The sequence below is a fragment of the Xyrauchen texanus genome, chromosome 1 (genome assembly GCF_025860055.1).
Source record: "Xyrauchen texanus isolate HMW12.3.18 chromosome 1, RBS_HiC_50CHRs, whole genome shotgun sequence".
NCBI lineage: Eukaryota > Metazoa > Chordata > Actinopteri > Cypriniformes > Catostomidae > Xyrauchen > Xyrauchen texanus.
The window spans coordinates 55983967-56000121 of record NC_068276.1 but is presented as its reverse complement, the minus strand read 5'-3'; the positions used below and the strand labels follow the sequence as shown (position 1 = coordinate 56000121).

Sequence of the window (16155 nt, the reverse complement as noted above, 5' to 3'; positions counted from 1 at the left end):
TATTTTATAAACTGTACCTCCCAAACATCAAAACTAAACCTAACCATCATAAACCTGATAATGTACAAACATGTTTATAAATGTAGTTGGTTATGCAATATAAATGTTAAAATGTATCGTCTTTTATGTCATCCACTATAGTAAAAGTGCTTTGATGACTTAAGATAGAATTGTGTGAGGAAAAGTGGGAAAATTAAGTGTTTATGAACTGATAATCTGCGATTTTATTTGTGATTTATGTGAAAAGAAATAAAAGACGTTGTTGTTTTAGTGCCTCTAGTGCTCAATTCACCAGGAAACGTACAGCAACCATGGACATTTTTTTTTTCCAAAATCTCTACGAGACCAGGTAGCATCTCTTTATTGTATCGCAATTGTTTCTCCTACACAGCAATGAGGAGAAAATTGAAGAAAATTACTACAGTAGGCTGGAGACATTTTTTACCTGAGAAAAAGACCCCCATAATCTTATAGTTTCTTCTCTAGATTTTCAGGAGACATCTCAACAATGTCTCGAAACAAAATCAGATTTGCCAAAATACCAAAGTCTGCAATTATAAGTCACAGATTTCAATATAAACATTTTGCATCAAATTCTTTCAAGACCAAATGATCAGAGCTGTGCTATCCACATTAATGTTATAGCGCTATCTTACTGTGTGCCAACATTTGGCTCATTTGTTTCTAGTTTTAAGATTTTTAGGTAGAAACATCTGAGACAAAGTTGACATTAAATGACACATATCAGAGTACTCCATGAGACACATGTGAGATTACAAGGATCTTTTACATCAAATAAAAATCTGAAGAACATACGACTCTAATCACATTTCTGTCTAGGTGAAACAGTTGAGTAATAAAAGAGATCTTTCTTTTATACTGCTCATTGGCATTGTTTTTACAACATTGAGTTCTTGTTAACTCTTCCCATGCGTGTCTTTCAACAGAATCGGTAACCAATCCCATAACTTAAAAAGGAACTAACGTCTGTGTGTTTTTATAACTTTATCTCAAGTAAAAGCATTACAAAACATGACTCAAACAATCAAATCAAATTCATGCCAATATAAAGAGCTGTTATATGGTGCTCCAAGATTGAGCAAGTCTTGTGTAGAAGGTGGAGACTGTTTTGATACTGTGTGTTTTTAACATCATTATCTCTTCCGCTCAGCACTAGGAACTCTTTCAGTCAAAGTGTTAGGGAAATCCTTTCAATATCATCACTTAAATGTCAGAGATGATTTGCATTGCCTGATCTGATACTCTATCAAATATATACTCCAACAGAAGACAGAGTCTTCTCTCTGGGGCTTTATCTTCTCTAAAAATCATCAATGATGATCTGTGTATTGTGTATTTTTCTTTAAGGTCAGCGAAGGCTCAGATGCACCTTTCTTGGGTCCAAATTCTGGTTCACCATCTGCCCTTCAGCTGAACCGTGCTGATATTGTGAGCTCCAAGCTTGGATCTGCAGGTAATATCTGAATGCTATCTGTTGCTACATGATGTTCTCACCTTAACGGGATAGTTCACACAAAAATCTAAATTTCATGCCATCCCAGATGTGTATGACTTTCTTTCTTTTGCAGAACACAATTGAAGATTTTTAGAAAAATATATGTCAGCTCTGTAGGTCTTTATGTCCTATTTGGTCCTTCTGAGTTCTGTTCACCATTTACTTGCTTTGTATGGAACTACAGAGCCGACATATATTTTTCTAAAAATCTTCACTTGTGTTCTGCAAAAGAAAGAAATTCATACACATCTGGGATGGCATGAGGGTGAGTAAATGATTAGAGAATTTTGATTTTGAAATTTCTTTTCGACTGATGTCACATAGGCTGCGTGAGCATCAATCAATTGCCAAATAGCTATTTGTTTGGGATCGTTTTACTTATTGTTGTAAGTTATGCAGCCTTTCTAAAATCTTCCAAATATTTAATGCAGTAAAGTAATACTGATTAACGTTAGGGCAATGGCAAAAGTTATGACAATTATAGCAAATAATGACAGATTTGAAAAACAAGTGTTACTATTGGTTTGAAAATGAGTGAAAGCTGTTGGTGTTTTAGGAGGGTCAAACTTGTATTCAGGTCTGGGTCCATTGTGGTATCAGTTTGTCCATAACAATGTATTAGCATGAGACTTATGGGGTAGAATTGCTTATAAATTTTGTCTGTAAGTTATAGTTAAGCATTTAGGCCTATGTTATTTAACAATAATTCAAACTGCACATGTCTACCTCTACACCCACCAGAAAAGTTGAGTGCTAAGCCTGTTGTAAGTGTATTACATAAAAAACATATTTTATATTTTTGCACAAATTGAGGAACGATTCCATTAACATTTATGCATTTGGCAGAGGCTTTTATCCAAAGCGACTTACAGTGCACTTATTACAGGGACAATCCCCCCGGAGCAACCTTGAGTTAAGTGCCTTGCTCAAGGACACAATGGTGGTGGCTGTGGGGATCGAACCAGCGACCTTCTGATTAACAGTTCAGTGCTTTAGCCCACTACGCCACCACCACTTCGATTCCAACTTTTGTAATGTAATCAAGAGCATTGATAGACCTTGAGATGTAACCTGGAATATTCCTTTAACAAATAGTTTCAGTATATCTCTTCTTTATCCTAAATAAATCAGCACCTATTTTACTTTGAGATCAGTTGCAATAAGAAGATACATGTCTTTTTAACATGGTTTATACTGGTTCCTCTTTATCAGGTCTTCCTCCAGTGGGGCTGATTAGCCATCAGAACCCTGATTTGCATTGCACTGAGAGTGAGTCTGCCACCCCTCACAGCCACGTACCGGAACCTTCTCTCAGCCCAGCCTGTGAGCAGCTCACATCACATCACACACAGGAGAATGTAGTGGGGTAAGTGTTTACATTCTTTCCCTTCTTACAGGACAAGTCTTGTGTGTGTTTATGTAAAATCCTCACACAAAGACGATCCAACGTGAGATGAGAATGTGCAGAAACTCCACAGTTTATATTGTCACCCAGCGTGGCCCTAATAAATCACATTGACTCGCAAATGTACAAACCCTTTTAATGTGCACTGAAAGTCCTACCTGTCAAAATTGAACATGGACACATTTTTTATTGGGTAATTCAATAGGAAATGTCTCTTTCCACTGTGACACACACTTGTTATAAATGACTCATTCTAATTGTATTGATATGCTGCACATTCTTAATTTGTGCATGCTAAGGCAAGCATCACATTTGTGCTTGGTCAAAGGGTTAGGGCTTTGTCAAAATCCATAACCCTAAGTACTCAACATTAGCACGTCAGTCTTTCCATGCTGTTTGTGCTTTGGATGTGAATGATAGCTCATGGCTTGTTGAGAATTTTTCCCTGGCAGATGATAAAACAGGCAAAAAAAAATACAATTCCCCTAGACTTATAGTGAAAGAGGGACCCAAGCCATATCTAGGGATTTTGGGGTGGGCTCTTTTGTCTTGTTAGTAAGCAACCACCTAGCAACCTCCTAACAATGCCCTAACAACCACTCAGAACACCCTAGCATCATGGCAGTGACTTTTCCACGGGCAAGCACCGCTCACACTTTCTTTGGAAAATATACAAATCTAGTTGCATGGTTTTGATATGCAGGGTAAACAGTATACTATTGTGTCATTATGTTCTTTAATATTTTGATTTACAGTATGGCATATTCTCTCAAGTGACGCTTTGTGTGAACTTTTCGTTTTTTCTTTAGGTCAGATCAGTCAGCAAGCAATGACAGCTTCCTATCAAAGTCAAATGGAAATGGGAGCACCTTAGCTGCAAACAAGGAAACTTGTAGGAGCCGAAGTCCAAATAAAGAGGAAGTCAGGCATCCAGAACCTGAGAAACAAAACAGTAGAATACAAACAGAACATCTTGCAAGGAGCCAAAGTTGGAATTTAGATTATAAAGGAAGGACTGAGGCCTTGAAACTTTTGAACCAAGGACGGTCATCCACGACAGAAAACGGTTGGGATAACCAAGCATCCGATACATCAGGGGGAAGCCAAGTCGAATCGGAGGATACTGGGAAGTGTCAAGAGTCAGATTGCAGAGGGGGGAGTCAAGAGGAATCTGAGCACAGTAGAAAGAGTCAAACAGGGACTGGGAACAGTGAGACTCCAGACGAACTAAAAACAAGTGACTCAGATACATCAAAGAGTCCAAGTGTCCAAGCCTCTGATCTTTTCCACACTCCAAGGGTGAGTTATATCCTTGATCAAACAGCTTGTTGATAGTGATTCTCTGTTTACAAAAAAAAACTCATATTAGATATATTTGTTGATAAAACACAGAATTAATTTGTTGCCATTACCCCTCTGGAATCAATTTCCTTTTTTGTTGTTGTTATGAACAATTTTTATTGATTCATATAACAAATAAAAAAACATGACAGAATATTTGGAATCAAATTTTTACATTTACAACCCTTCCCCCCAATTGACAATGACACACAAACAGACAATAAAGCAGCAAAAAATATTTAGAAACATAAAATAAAAAAAACATAAAAAGTATACATAATAAAAATAAATAAAAAAGTTGCAACACACACATTTAAAACAACAAGTCTCCCTCCACTGCCCCTCCCAGAGAGCCTTCTAAAAAGGCTAAATAGCTGCCCCAATTCTTGGTGAACAAATCTATGTTGCCTAGCATTCTATATGACAACTCTTCAAATGCTGCTACCCTGCCCATCTCTACATCCCACTCACGAAACGAGGGCGCTCAAGCCAACTTCCATCCCCTAAGGATGACCTGTCATACCACCGGCCAGGAACCAATTCTTCATGCATTTATACCCTACATCAATGACCGTCCCATCGCCAAAAATACAGAGTCTGGGGCAAAATGATATTTGAGTACCCAATATGTCACACATACTACTCTGAACCCTCAACCAAAATTCTTGGATCTTAACATACCACCAAAAAACATGCATTGTGTCCCCGTCTGCTGACTGAGCAGGTGGGTGTGTCTTTATGACCAAGCCTATACAATTTAGAGGGGGTCCAATAGAATCGATGTAAAATCTTAAATTGCATAAGGCACACCCTTGCATCTCTAGGTGTAAATTTTACGTTTTATAGAATCCTAGCCCGCACTCCCTCCACCAATACCAGGTTTAAATCTTTCTCCCATAACCTCTTAAGAGAAGTTCAAGCTCTGTCCCCAAGACTCTGAATTAGCAGGGAGAAATTCACTGATGAGTCATGGCCGTTTCCAAAAGCAGTATTCAGCACTTCCAGAGTATCTGCTGCTTTAGGGGTGTATGCTACTCCCAAAAATAGTACAAAGCAGGTGGCATAGTTGTAAATGCCTAAAGAATTGAGACCTGGGAATCCCAAAATGTTGAACCATATTTTCAAAGGATCTCAACACTCCACTCCACTCATGGGTCACCGAGCGTATTAACCTCCCTCACAATCCAATCTGTCCAACAGAAAGGGGACTTATTAATACATAATTGTGGGTTCAGCCATATGCTCGAAGCAACTTTTAAATAAATGTCCGAATTAAACACTTTTGTCCATACCACATGCAAATGCAAGGTTACTGGGTGTAACTTAACTTCTCCGATTAGTTTGATAGAAAGGCTTTGCAATGTCGAAATAGGTGCAAGAACTTCCTGTTCAATACAAAACCAGGGAGGGGCTCTCTCAGGTGGAAGCGACCAATGAGCCAAATGTCTGAGACCGAATGCATAATAATAAAACAAAATCTTGGGTAGGCCTAGTCCACATTTGTCAATCGGCAAATGCAACTTACTGAATGTAATCTGGGAAGTTTACCATTCCAAATGAAGGACTTTGCTATGATAACAAATTGTTTGAAATAAGAGATGAGGACATCTACAGAGAAAGATTGTAGCAGGTAGTTGAATTTTGGAATACAATTCATTTTAATTACATTAACCTTTATTAGATAAATGTAATGAAACCCATCTGCCCACATCACTCAAAAACCTTTTTATTAAAGGGTCAAAATGAACTAAATCACACAAATTTGCTGGGAATAAAACACCCAAATACGTAATGCCCTGATTGGACCACTGAAAGGCACCCGGCTGAAAAGCCTTTACTGGGCAGTACGCTGTCAGAGCCAAAGCTTCGGATTTAGACCAATGGAATCCTGAGAACTTAGAAAAGGAATAAATAATTCTGTGGAGGCAAGGCATAGATCTAGTGGGGTCGGAGACGAATAATGAAATATAATCTGCGTAAAGCAAATGTTTATGTGCCACAACTCCCGCTATCATCCCTGTCGGTAGCCCCTATCTAGAGTAAAATAATCTGAAATTAATCCATTTGTTTGTACAGCCGCTACTGGGTGTCTATGAAGTAACTTAATCCACCCAATAAGTATTCCCGAATCTGTACATTTCCAAAATCATAAAAAGATAATCCCATTCTACCATATCCAACACTTTTTCGGCATCAAGCAAGATGGCAGCGACAGGAGTCTGATCGTTCACCACTACCCACATGACACTAATGAAATGCCTAATGTTATCACATGAGTTACAGCCCGAATAAATCCCACCTGATCTAAATGTATAAGAGATGTCATAACTTTACTCAATTGTTTAGCCAAAATTGGTGACAATATTTTAACATCTAGCTGGATCAGGGGAATTGGACGGTAACCCTTACACTCGCTTGGATCTTTATCTTTTTAAGAACAGAACTTTCCCAGTTAATGACTTACATCAAGAGTCTTTTCCCCTGAAATGTTATGTTTAAATATGCAGATTAGCTTGTTTTGATTCATGTAGATGAAATCTACAGATGCAAACAGACGGAGGGTAGTAGGCTTAAAACAAACACCATCTAAATGTGTATTTTGGAAGTTTTCTTTCCATTAGAGTAAAAGAAGACATGGAAGCAAAATAGACCAAAATCTCAATATTTTGTAGAAGTCTGTTGAGTATGAAACAATTGCGTTATTGTAAGGGAATTAAAATAAATTGGTAAGGAATTCAGAATGTGTTAATATATTTATGTTTTGTTTAAAACATTTTTTTTTTATAAATAATAGAAGTGCCTTTTTTCTGCTTGAGCCCCTGCCCACCAAAATTTCTGTGCACATCCCTGAAAACAAGTGAAGCTTGCTTGAGGGGCAAAATTACATAATAAATGTAGTCTTGTTTTCAGAGAGATCTATTACAATTTAGTGAGGCTTGTAAAAATCTATTTGCCAATGGGCTAAGAAAGAAAAACTTTGTTTAAAAGGGAAAAATCAAGTTTCACATAATTATTTATTGTTTTAAAGGAATATTCCAGGTTCAATACAAGTTAAACTCAATGAACAACATTTGTGGCATAATATTGATTACCATAAAAATGTATTTTGACTCTCCCCTCCTTTCCTTTAAAAATCTGGATTACAGTGAGACACTTTAAATGGAAGTGAATGGGGGCCAATTGGTGAATGTTAAAATACTCACTTTTTCAAAAGTTTAGCCACAACACATAATCAATATAAATAGATCAACTGTCACACATTATACATACATTTCTGCATATACATGGTGAAATTATTTATTTTTCACATATGCCAGCTAAGCTGGGGTCAGAGTGCAGGGTCAGCCATGATACAGCACCCCTGGAGCAGATAGGTTCAAGGGCCCAACAGTGATGTCTTGGTGGTGTTGGGGCTTGAACCCCCGACCTTCTGGTCAATAACCCAGCCTTAACCGCTGAGCCACCACTGAGTTTACATACAGTATTAATGTACTAAAAGTGTTTTTATAAAATTATTAGCTTCACATTTCTGCCTTTAAACCATACAAAATTGACCACATTCACTTCAATTGAAAGTGCTTGATATTGTAACTCAAATGTAGCTTTTGTTTTTATGAAAACGAGAGTCGAAATACATTTTTGTGGTAATCAGCATTATGCCACAAATGCTGTTGATTGAGTTTAACTTGTATTGAACCCAGAATATTCCTTTACGCTTAGACCTCACTAATTGATTTATCTGAAAACCTAGAATTTTTAGATGTTAGATATTTTTACTGGAAAATAAGACAGATACTCATTAAGTGTACCCTTACGATGCAGTAGAAATCTCTCAGAAAACCCAAGTGACCACATAGCAACACACTAAAACCACTCGGAACATCTTAGCAACAGCATAGCAACGCCTTGGTAACCACCCACCACACCTTTGCATCATAGCAACAAGTTTTTTTACAGACACATCTTAAAGGAATAGTTCACCAAAAAATATAAATTCTGTTATCATTTACATGAGGGTGACTCATGCCATCCCAGATGAGTATAAATGTTTTTCTTCTGCAGAACACAAATGAAGATTTTTTTAAGAATATCTCAGCTCACAATGCAAGTGAATGATGGCCAGAATACTAAAGGTCCAATTATCACATAAAGGCATCATATAATTACTCCATATAACTCCAGTGGTTTAATCAATGTCTTCTGAAGTGATCCAATCAGTTTTCCATTTTAGAAGTCTCTAGGCATGATCGTGATTACAAGCTCGATTACACTTCCTAGTGCAGAGCGCCACATGGTGCTGTAGATCCCCAAGGAGACTGTCGTCAAGATTTATAATGAAAAAAGGTGTAACATTTTGGTCTGTGATGCCTTTATGTGATATTTGGACCTTTAGAGTTTTCACTGGCATTAAATGGACCTACAGAATTGAGAGATTCCTTTAAAAATGTTCAATTGTTTTCTGCAGAAGACAGAAAGTCAAACACAACTGGGATGGCATGCGGATGAGTAAATGATGAGAGAATTTTCATTTTTGGGTTAACTATCCTTTTCATTTTCTTTATATCCTTTAAATTTCTAAAAATCACATTTGTGGTACAGCTCTTGATGTTGTGACTTTTGCCAGCCTATCTTTTGCAAATAAGTCCTTTCAATTTAACGGAACAGTGTGAGCTGACTGACTGGTTTATCTTCTCTTGTTGATAATAAAATGAATCTATTTTCTGCCTTACAATCATGTCTTATTTCATAAGGACTCAAATGTGAATTCTCTGTGGGCCCTTTCACAACAATAGGTATAAATACTTTTGAATTGTTTTACCTTATAAGACATTCCTAAATAATCAAGACAAAAACGGCATTCCCTCTCTGAACTTTTCTCTATTTAGTTTGGGCTAACAGGAAGCCAAGGGCAGCTTTTGTTGCGTTCAGATAAAATGAGAAGGTATTTAATGGAGTACAGGCTGCGTTCCTTTTGGGAATGAAGGAGTCTCCTTGCTTCTTTATCTGCATCTCAGACGAAGCTGTGTTAATCCATCAATTTGACATACGTATGCTTTTATGCAGTTTAAACAGCACCATTATGATTTAATTCATTAATGATGCACATATATTTTTAAATGCAGGTTTTTGGCAGAGATTTATCATTAGAAGTCTTTACATGTAACAAAGTCTTGTCTGAAGGTTTAAAGGTGATTCCTAGGTCATTGCTAAGCAGTTGCTAATGAGTTCTGAGTGGTTTCCAGACAGTTGCTAGGTTGTTTTGGTTGGCTGCTACACAGACAAGCGGATGGATGGATGGATGGATGGATGGTAGTATAGCTATAGTCTCACACTATGTAGAACATAGTATACATAGTATAGCTTTGTCTCACACTATGGCTAAGAGGTTATTTTTCCACTAACAAAAATACAATTGTATTGCCATGGTTTTTTGGACATTGTACCATGACAAAACCATGTTTTTGGATGGATGGATGGATGGATGGATGGATGGATGGATGGATGGATGGATCTTTGATATTTTTATTTTTTTACAGATTTTCTGTCAGTGTATGTCTAGAATTTTTTGAGAGTTCATTGTCCACTATGGGAAAACTATAAGTCTGATCAGTTAGAAAAAGAAAGCATACCAGAGACTATTTATTTAAGAGAGACAGGTCACTTTGGAAATTGGAACGCCCAATGGTCAATGCATGTAGAACTGAAGTCCCGCCTCACAGGTAAAAGAGACAATCGCCTTTTAGACACAGACATCGCCTGTCAATCAACTCAAGAGCGCTCATACGTATTAGCTATTCACGCTGGGAAAATTTTGTATTTTTTAGAATGATATAAAGTAAAGAAGCACAATTTATGATAACAGTGTAGTCAGATTTTTCTGCTGATTTGAAATATGTATGATCATAATCTTGAACACCCATTTTGGACCACCCATTTCGGTCTTTCCCCATTCAAGTAGATAGGAGCTGATCTTGTATGCCACTTGTTCACATTGCGTTCCAAAGATGGCTGCCAAGTGACCTGACTTTCTAAAAAGACTTTAAGCATACTAAGTCAGCTGAAAAGCTGAAATACTGTGCCAGGTTTTATGTAGTGGTCGATCGATATATTGCAGAGGCCGATGAATCAGACAATATTTAGTATGATTACACGATACATTTTCCTGTTTGCCCATTTAGTTCTCTGTGACGGTGTAACTGGTCCCGTTCAAACTGCTCCGAGTGGGATTCGAACATGCGGACATGCTACATGCTAACGAGGAGGCTAAAGGCTACAACCTCTAGCATCAGTCGCTATTGCGCCTCTTGAGGCCAGGAGAGTGAGGTTTACACACACTGCACAGCAAGTAACAGTTGGCTCCCATTACACTGTTACAATGGCACAGAGGAAAAACTAGCTTGCACGTGAAGGAGCCGTCTGAGATATGTAAATGTCCAGTCACAGTTCGTCTTGTTGATATGTACCATCTTGTTACCACAGTAATAGGCAGATGTGCAGCACAGTCTTATTTAAACAATCCCGCATATCAGAGTCACAACAGATGTGGATGAGCTCATAATGTTAAAGTGATCGTGCATTTCATTCTCCCTCTCTCTTCAATACAGTTCTCTGTAACTGTTAACCGTCTTATCTAATGATATAAAGGCAAATAACAATACAACTTCTATCATAAACTATTAAAACCCTAACTTAAGTTGGTGCAATAACAGTATCTTGGCCATGTCATGTCAGAATAATATTCCACTCACAGGCTGTTACACTTTTCTGTGTATTCTTCAATCTTCATCAGTATTTCATTAGATCTCAGATGTTGTTTACACATTATTTCTGAAATAAGCATTCTTTTCATTCTTGGATTTTCATACTGTTCTTTGAAGTACCATGTAAATACCATGACATTATTTCTGAAAATATTATTATTATAAAATTTATTTTTGGATGATGATGAACCTTGTAAATGTTGTTGTCGTCAATGGTTATCACTGTAGGGGTATTATATGTGATACCATCAGTAACTGTTATGTTGCTGAAGGGAGACATTTCCTCTTTGTCAGACAGGAACATGAGATGGGTCTTCATGATAGGACAAATGCCAGCAGAGGACAAAACTGACAGATATATTTGCCATGATTAACTGAGCTACCGTGTTTATTTTACTACCATAGTGCCATCTTTTTTGGACATGGTACCATGGTAATAGCATGTTAACGTAGTTGAATATGGTGTTACTTACCATAGTATAGCTTTGTCTCACACTATGGCTAAGAGGTTATTTTTCCACTAACAAAAATACAATGGTATTGGCATGGTGTTTTGGATATTGAACCATGACAAAACCATGTTTTTTGGGCATGAACCATGATAAATACTTTTATTCTTTGGATGTGTTTGGACATGGGATTCTTGGTATTGTTATAGTATTCTTTGACATACAATTTAAATACCATGATATGAATATGATAATCATTTAGGACAATGGTATTATCATCTGTGTACCATGGTACAGCCTCAGCATTTATTATAATTGTTTTTATAAAAAAAATGCACAATTTTCTTATACATACATGTTATGTGTGTTTGTTCACTATTCAGGACCAAAAGGACATCACTGATGCATGTTGGTCCATACACTCACAGGGTGAACAAACTTCACTAAAAAGAGCTCATAGTGTCGCGACTGAGTCTGACACCCCTTTTATCTTCCCTCACACACGCTCTCGACCCCCTCTTACACCTGCCATGCCCACGCTACCTGAGGAAGAGGAGGACTCTCCAGAAGAGCTCGACAGTACATCCAGCTCACCCTCCACTGTGAGTCAACCTCACTGATCTATAATATATCAGATATAATGTATCTTTCAGATTGGGCCAAGGTCCAGTTCTGGCTTTTTGTATTAAATGTATAACAAGAATAATTCTACACTTTAAAGCTGTGTGGTATATCATTTCTTTTCTAACTCTTGTCGGAGACTCACTCTGACGGATGCTGCATGTTCTCCAATATATTTTGAGGTGAAAGTTACGTGGGCAACCTAAATTCAAATCTAGCTTTTGTGTCGTTTAACAAATGTAATGGGAGCCAGCTGGTATGTGATAGCTGTGCAGTATGTTTAAACCTCACTCCCCTGGCCTCAAGAGGCGCACTAGCGATTCATGCTAGAGGCTGTAGCCTTTAGCCTCCTCGTTAGCATGCTTGCCTCCCATGCTGGCTGATGCCGATTCGATTCCCATTCAGAGCGGGTTGAGCAGGACCGGTTACAGTGGTGCCGTGACCCGAATGGGAGTGAGGTTTGGGGGGTGAGTGTTACGGTAGCCAGCTTATATGTGATAGCTGTTCGGTAAGTATAATCCTCACTCCCCTGGCCTGAATGGGCACACTAGTGACTGATGCTAGAGGCTGCAGTCTTTAACCTCTTCCCATGCTGGCTGACGCCGGATCGATTTCCTGCTCGGAGCGGGTTGAGCAGGACCAGTTACACAAACACCAGTTTACCTATCGTTTGATCTTTTCCATTAGACAATATTCCAGTCTAACTTCTAAGAAGTTTTTTTTTAATTTGTTTCAAGACTCTATTATCCGAACCCATTTTTAATGTCAAATTTTAAAATGTGGATTAATTTCATAACATTAATGTTATGAATGTCTCTCTATCAGTGACTAAACACAAGTAAGAACAAGCTTTGGGACATGATTAAGATTTACTGTTCCATTTTCCTTTTGGAAAGCACAAACTGTTTGAACATCAAAGCCTGTCAGGGGTTGTTGTTTCATTATAGCTATTGTGTTATTCTTGAGTTAGCAGAATCCACTCATGCGGCGACTCATAAAAGGTTGAGGCTCAGATAAGACCCCTCATTAAAATCATATTAAACTTCAGTAATCTAATCCCAGTCAAAAGACCAAACAAATAAAGGCCCAACCTCCAACAGAACAGCAACAAGGAGCAGATCTGTTCTACATGTCAGCAATTTAGGCACTTGCTGTTACTGTGCCATGTTATAAATCTTTGTCAGTGAACTACTTCCTGGTGACATTTGAAGAGTTTTTTGGCATTTAGAGCACTTTGCAATCCTGTCAGTTAATTTTTTACATTTAATTATTTATTAAATATTTGTATTAATCATCTTAAAACTCTCAGTAGTTACAGTAGCACTTTATAATGAAACTGTAGTTCTAAATTCAAACTTAAAGTAACCAAACTGTGTATTTGGACTTTGAGATGATATAGGTGAGATTTTCTGTCCAGGGGCTAAAACAGTAGAGCTACTGTATACTCCAGTTTGGAAATGTCCTATACGGCCTCAAGTCTGATTGCAGTGGTAGCAAAATGATCACAGTTTGCTCTCAGTTACATTTACATTTATGCATTTGGCTGACGCTTTTATCCAAAGCGACTTACAGTGCACTTATTACAGGGACAATCCTCCCAGAGCAACCTGGAGTTAAGTGCCTTATTCAAGGACACAATGGTGGTGGCTGTGTGGATCGAACCACGACCTTCTGATTACCAGTTTACCAGTTATGTGCATTAGACCACTACACCACCACCACTCCAGTTGATATAAAGTTTGCTACTATCAGTTTCTTATTAACAATATAAACTCATGGCTAAAGAAAATGTCTAAGTTTACTGGCTTCTTTGATAAAAAAAAAGAAGCTTTTATAGATATCCTTTGTCTGTCTACTGTATTCTACAGGCCTCTAATCAAACCTGAAATGTAGTTCAAACTCTTTTTTAATCAAAGCAGTGACATACAGTAACATGGCAGCAAGGAGAATTACATTTAGTTTGATGGGAAAATTCCGCAACTCTATTCGAATGAACATTATCACACTTCATGTGGAAATTTAGCTACGTTTTTTGAGCTCTGCAGAATAAAAGTGTCAGTCTTTAAACATGTGATGCAATATTTAAAACCGCAGCTTCTGTACTCTCTAAGAATGTGACCCAAACATTTCAGCTAACCAGAGAAAGCAAACCTGTGTATCTTTTGCAGTATGCACCAGTTGAAAGCAAGGTGGTAACTGTAACCATGACTCCACCAGCCATTGTACTTCCAAGACAAGCCAGCAAGCAGGAGCCCTTTCCTCTAGAGAAAGCAAGGTATCGCTGTCTTAGATCCATTGTTGTAGATTCGAAACAAAATAACTATAAACCCTATCAGTTTAGCTGAATCTGTTCAAGTTGAGAATGTGTTGGTATAATGTTGGCTTTAAATGTGTGCATCAGATCACATAGCCCAAGACCTCGCCTCTCCCGAAACTCTGCATCCTCGAGTCCGATCACCACAGTGGGTATGTTCAACTACATTCCTCAAAGTTTACACATACTGTTTTGATTAACAGTTGGTCCAAAAGTAGGAGATCACTAGTGAAAATACGTCTATTTTGCATTTCTGTAATAAAACATTTGCATTCGAAATGGTATAATCAGCATAGCAATTTGAGTGTAAAGTTGAATTATGCATGATTTGAGCATGACTGAAATCACAAATTTTCCTACATTTGAATAGAAGCCTAAAAGTAGTGCTGGTGCCATAAATAGATGTCATAACCTTTCTTTGCTTTACATTTGACAAATTCCCAAAACTGTTCTGTTTGTTGCCAGATATAAATGAGATTTTCAATGTGGTCTCAGATTTTTGGACCTCACTGTGTGAGATATATCTTTAGGATAAAGATGCTTTGTTAAACTAATAATTTCACGTAACTTTAGTTTACATTTGATTAATACTTTGAAGCAGTTATGTGGGGGTCTTCTGTAGAGGGAAGCTTAGTAAGCAAAGCTTTTGCAGACATTTCCGTGTTGTTTTCTATTTATTTTCTCTTTATTGAGATGAGGCAGGGGGTTTGTGTGAGATTGTTGTATACTGTATTACAACTGTGCTTAGATTATGTGTGTTTGCGTTTGAGATGATGAGGGACGGGTGATCGATCTGGTCAAGGATCCGCTTCCTGAGTTGCAGTTATCTGAAGAAGAACGTCAGAAGAATCTAGAGCTGCTAGAGGAGGCCAAGAAAGCCAGCGATCGCTTTCTGCAACGCAGGGGCAGACGATCCACCTCTAGCCTTACTGAGTCCCCTACAGGTATAACAGCAGTTCTACTGTCTGCTAACTATCTATGACTAGTTCTACTAGTCCTACCATTTGCAAGCATCAGTTGTTGTAACTTATGCAATTTGGACATTTGTAATATGGACATGAATGATACCCCAACTCATGTGGCTTGTTGTGTAGAAATGTGTTATTACTGTTCTAGACAAACAGACTTCTCCCAGGGGAAAATAAAAACAAAATCTCATAGACTTGCATTAAAGGAGAAATCCAAGCTATCTAGTGAACATTACATTTACATTTACATTTATGCATTTGGCAGACGCTTTTATCCAAAGCGACTTACAGTGCACTTATTACAGGGACAATCCCCCCGGAGCAACCTGGAGTTAAGTGCCTTGCTCAAGGACACAATGGTGGTGGCTGTGGGGATCGAACCAGCGACCTTCTGATTAACAGTTATGTGCTTTAGCCCACTACGCCACCACCACTCAATTAACATAGACGGGTAGGCTCTTAAAGGGATAGTACACCCAAAAATGAAAAATCTCTCATCATTTACTCACCCTAATGCCATCCCAGATGTGCATGACTTTCTTTCTTCAGCAGAACACAAACTAAGATATTTAAAAGAATATTTCACATCTGTAGGTCCTCACAATGCAAGTGAATATATACCAAATGTTTGATGCTCCAAAATGCACATAAAAGAAGAGTAAAAGTAATCCATATAACTGCAGTGGTTAAATTCATGTCTTCAGAAGTGATGTAAGTGTGGGTGAAAAACAGATCAATATTTAAATCCTTTTTACTATTAATGTCCACTTTCACTTTCAC

The 16155-nt window shown here is 37.8% G+C and overlaps 1 protein-coding gene across 2 annotated transcripts in view; it reads left to right on the top strand.

The window, feature by feature from the left end:
* The window catches only part of LOC127647060 (inositol 1,4,5-triphosphate receptor associated 1-like), a 50000-nt gene that overhangs the window by 12675 nt on the left and 21170 nt on the right, over positions 1-16155 (top strand). For both annotated transcript variants that reach the window (XM_052131138.1, XM_052131144.1), the window contains 7 exons: positions 1369-1474; positions 2729-2882; positions 3731-4220; positions 11856-12074; positions 14262-14368; positions 14495-14559; positions 15178-15351. In XM_052131138.1, coding sequence (XP_051987098.1) covers positions 12003-12074; positions 14262-14368; positions 14495-14559; positions 15178-15351 — 418 coding nt within the window. In that variant the 5' untranslated portion in view covers positions 1369-1474; positions 2729-2882; positions 3731-4220; positions 11856-12002. The remainder of the gene's footprint in view (positions 1-1368; positions 1475-2728; positions 2883-3730; positions 4221-11855; positions 12075-14261; positions 14369-14494; positions 14560-15177; positions 15352-16155) is intronic.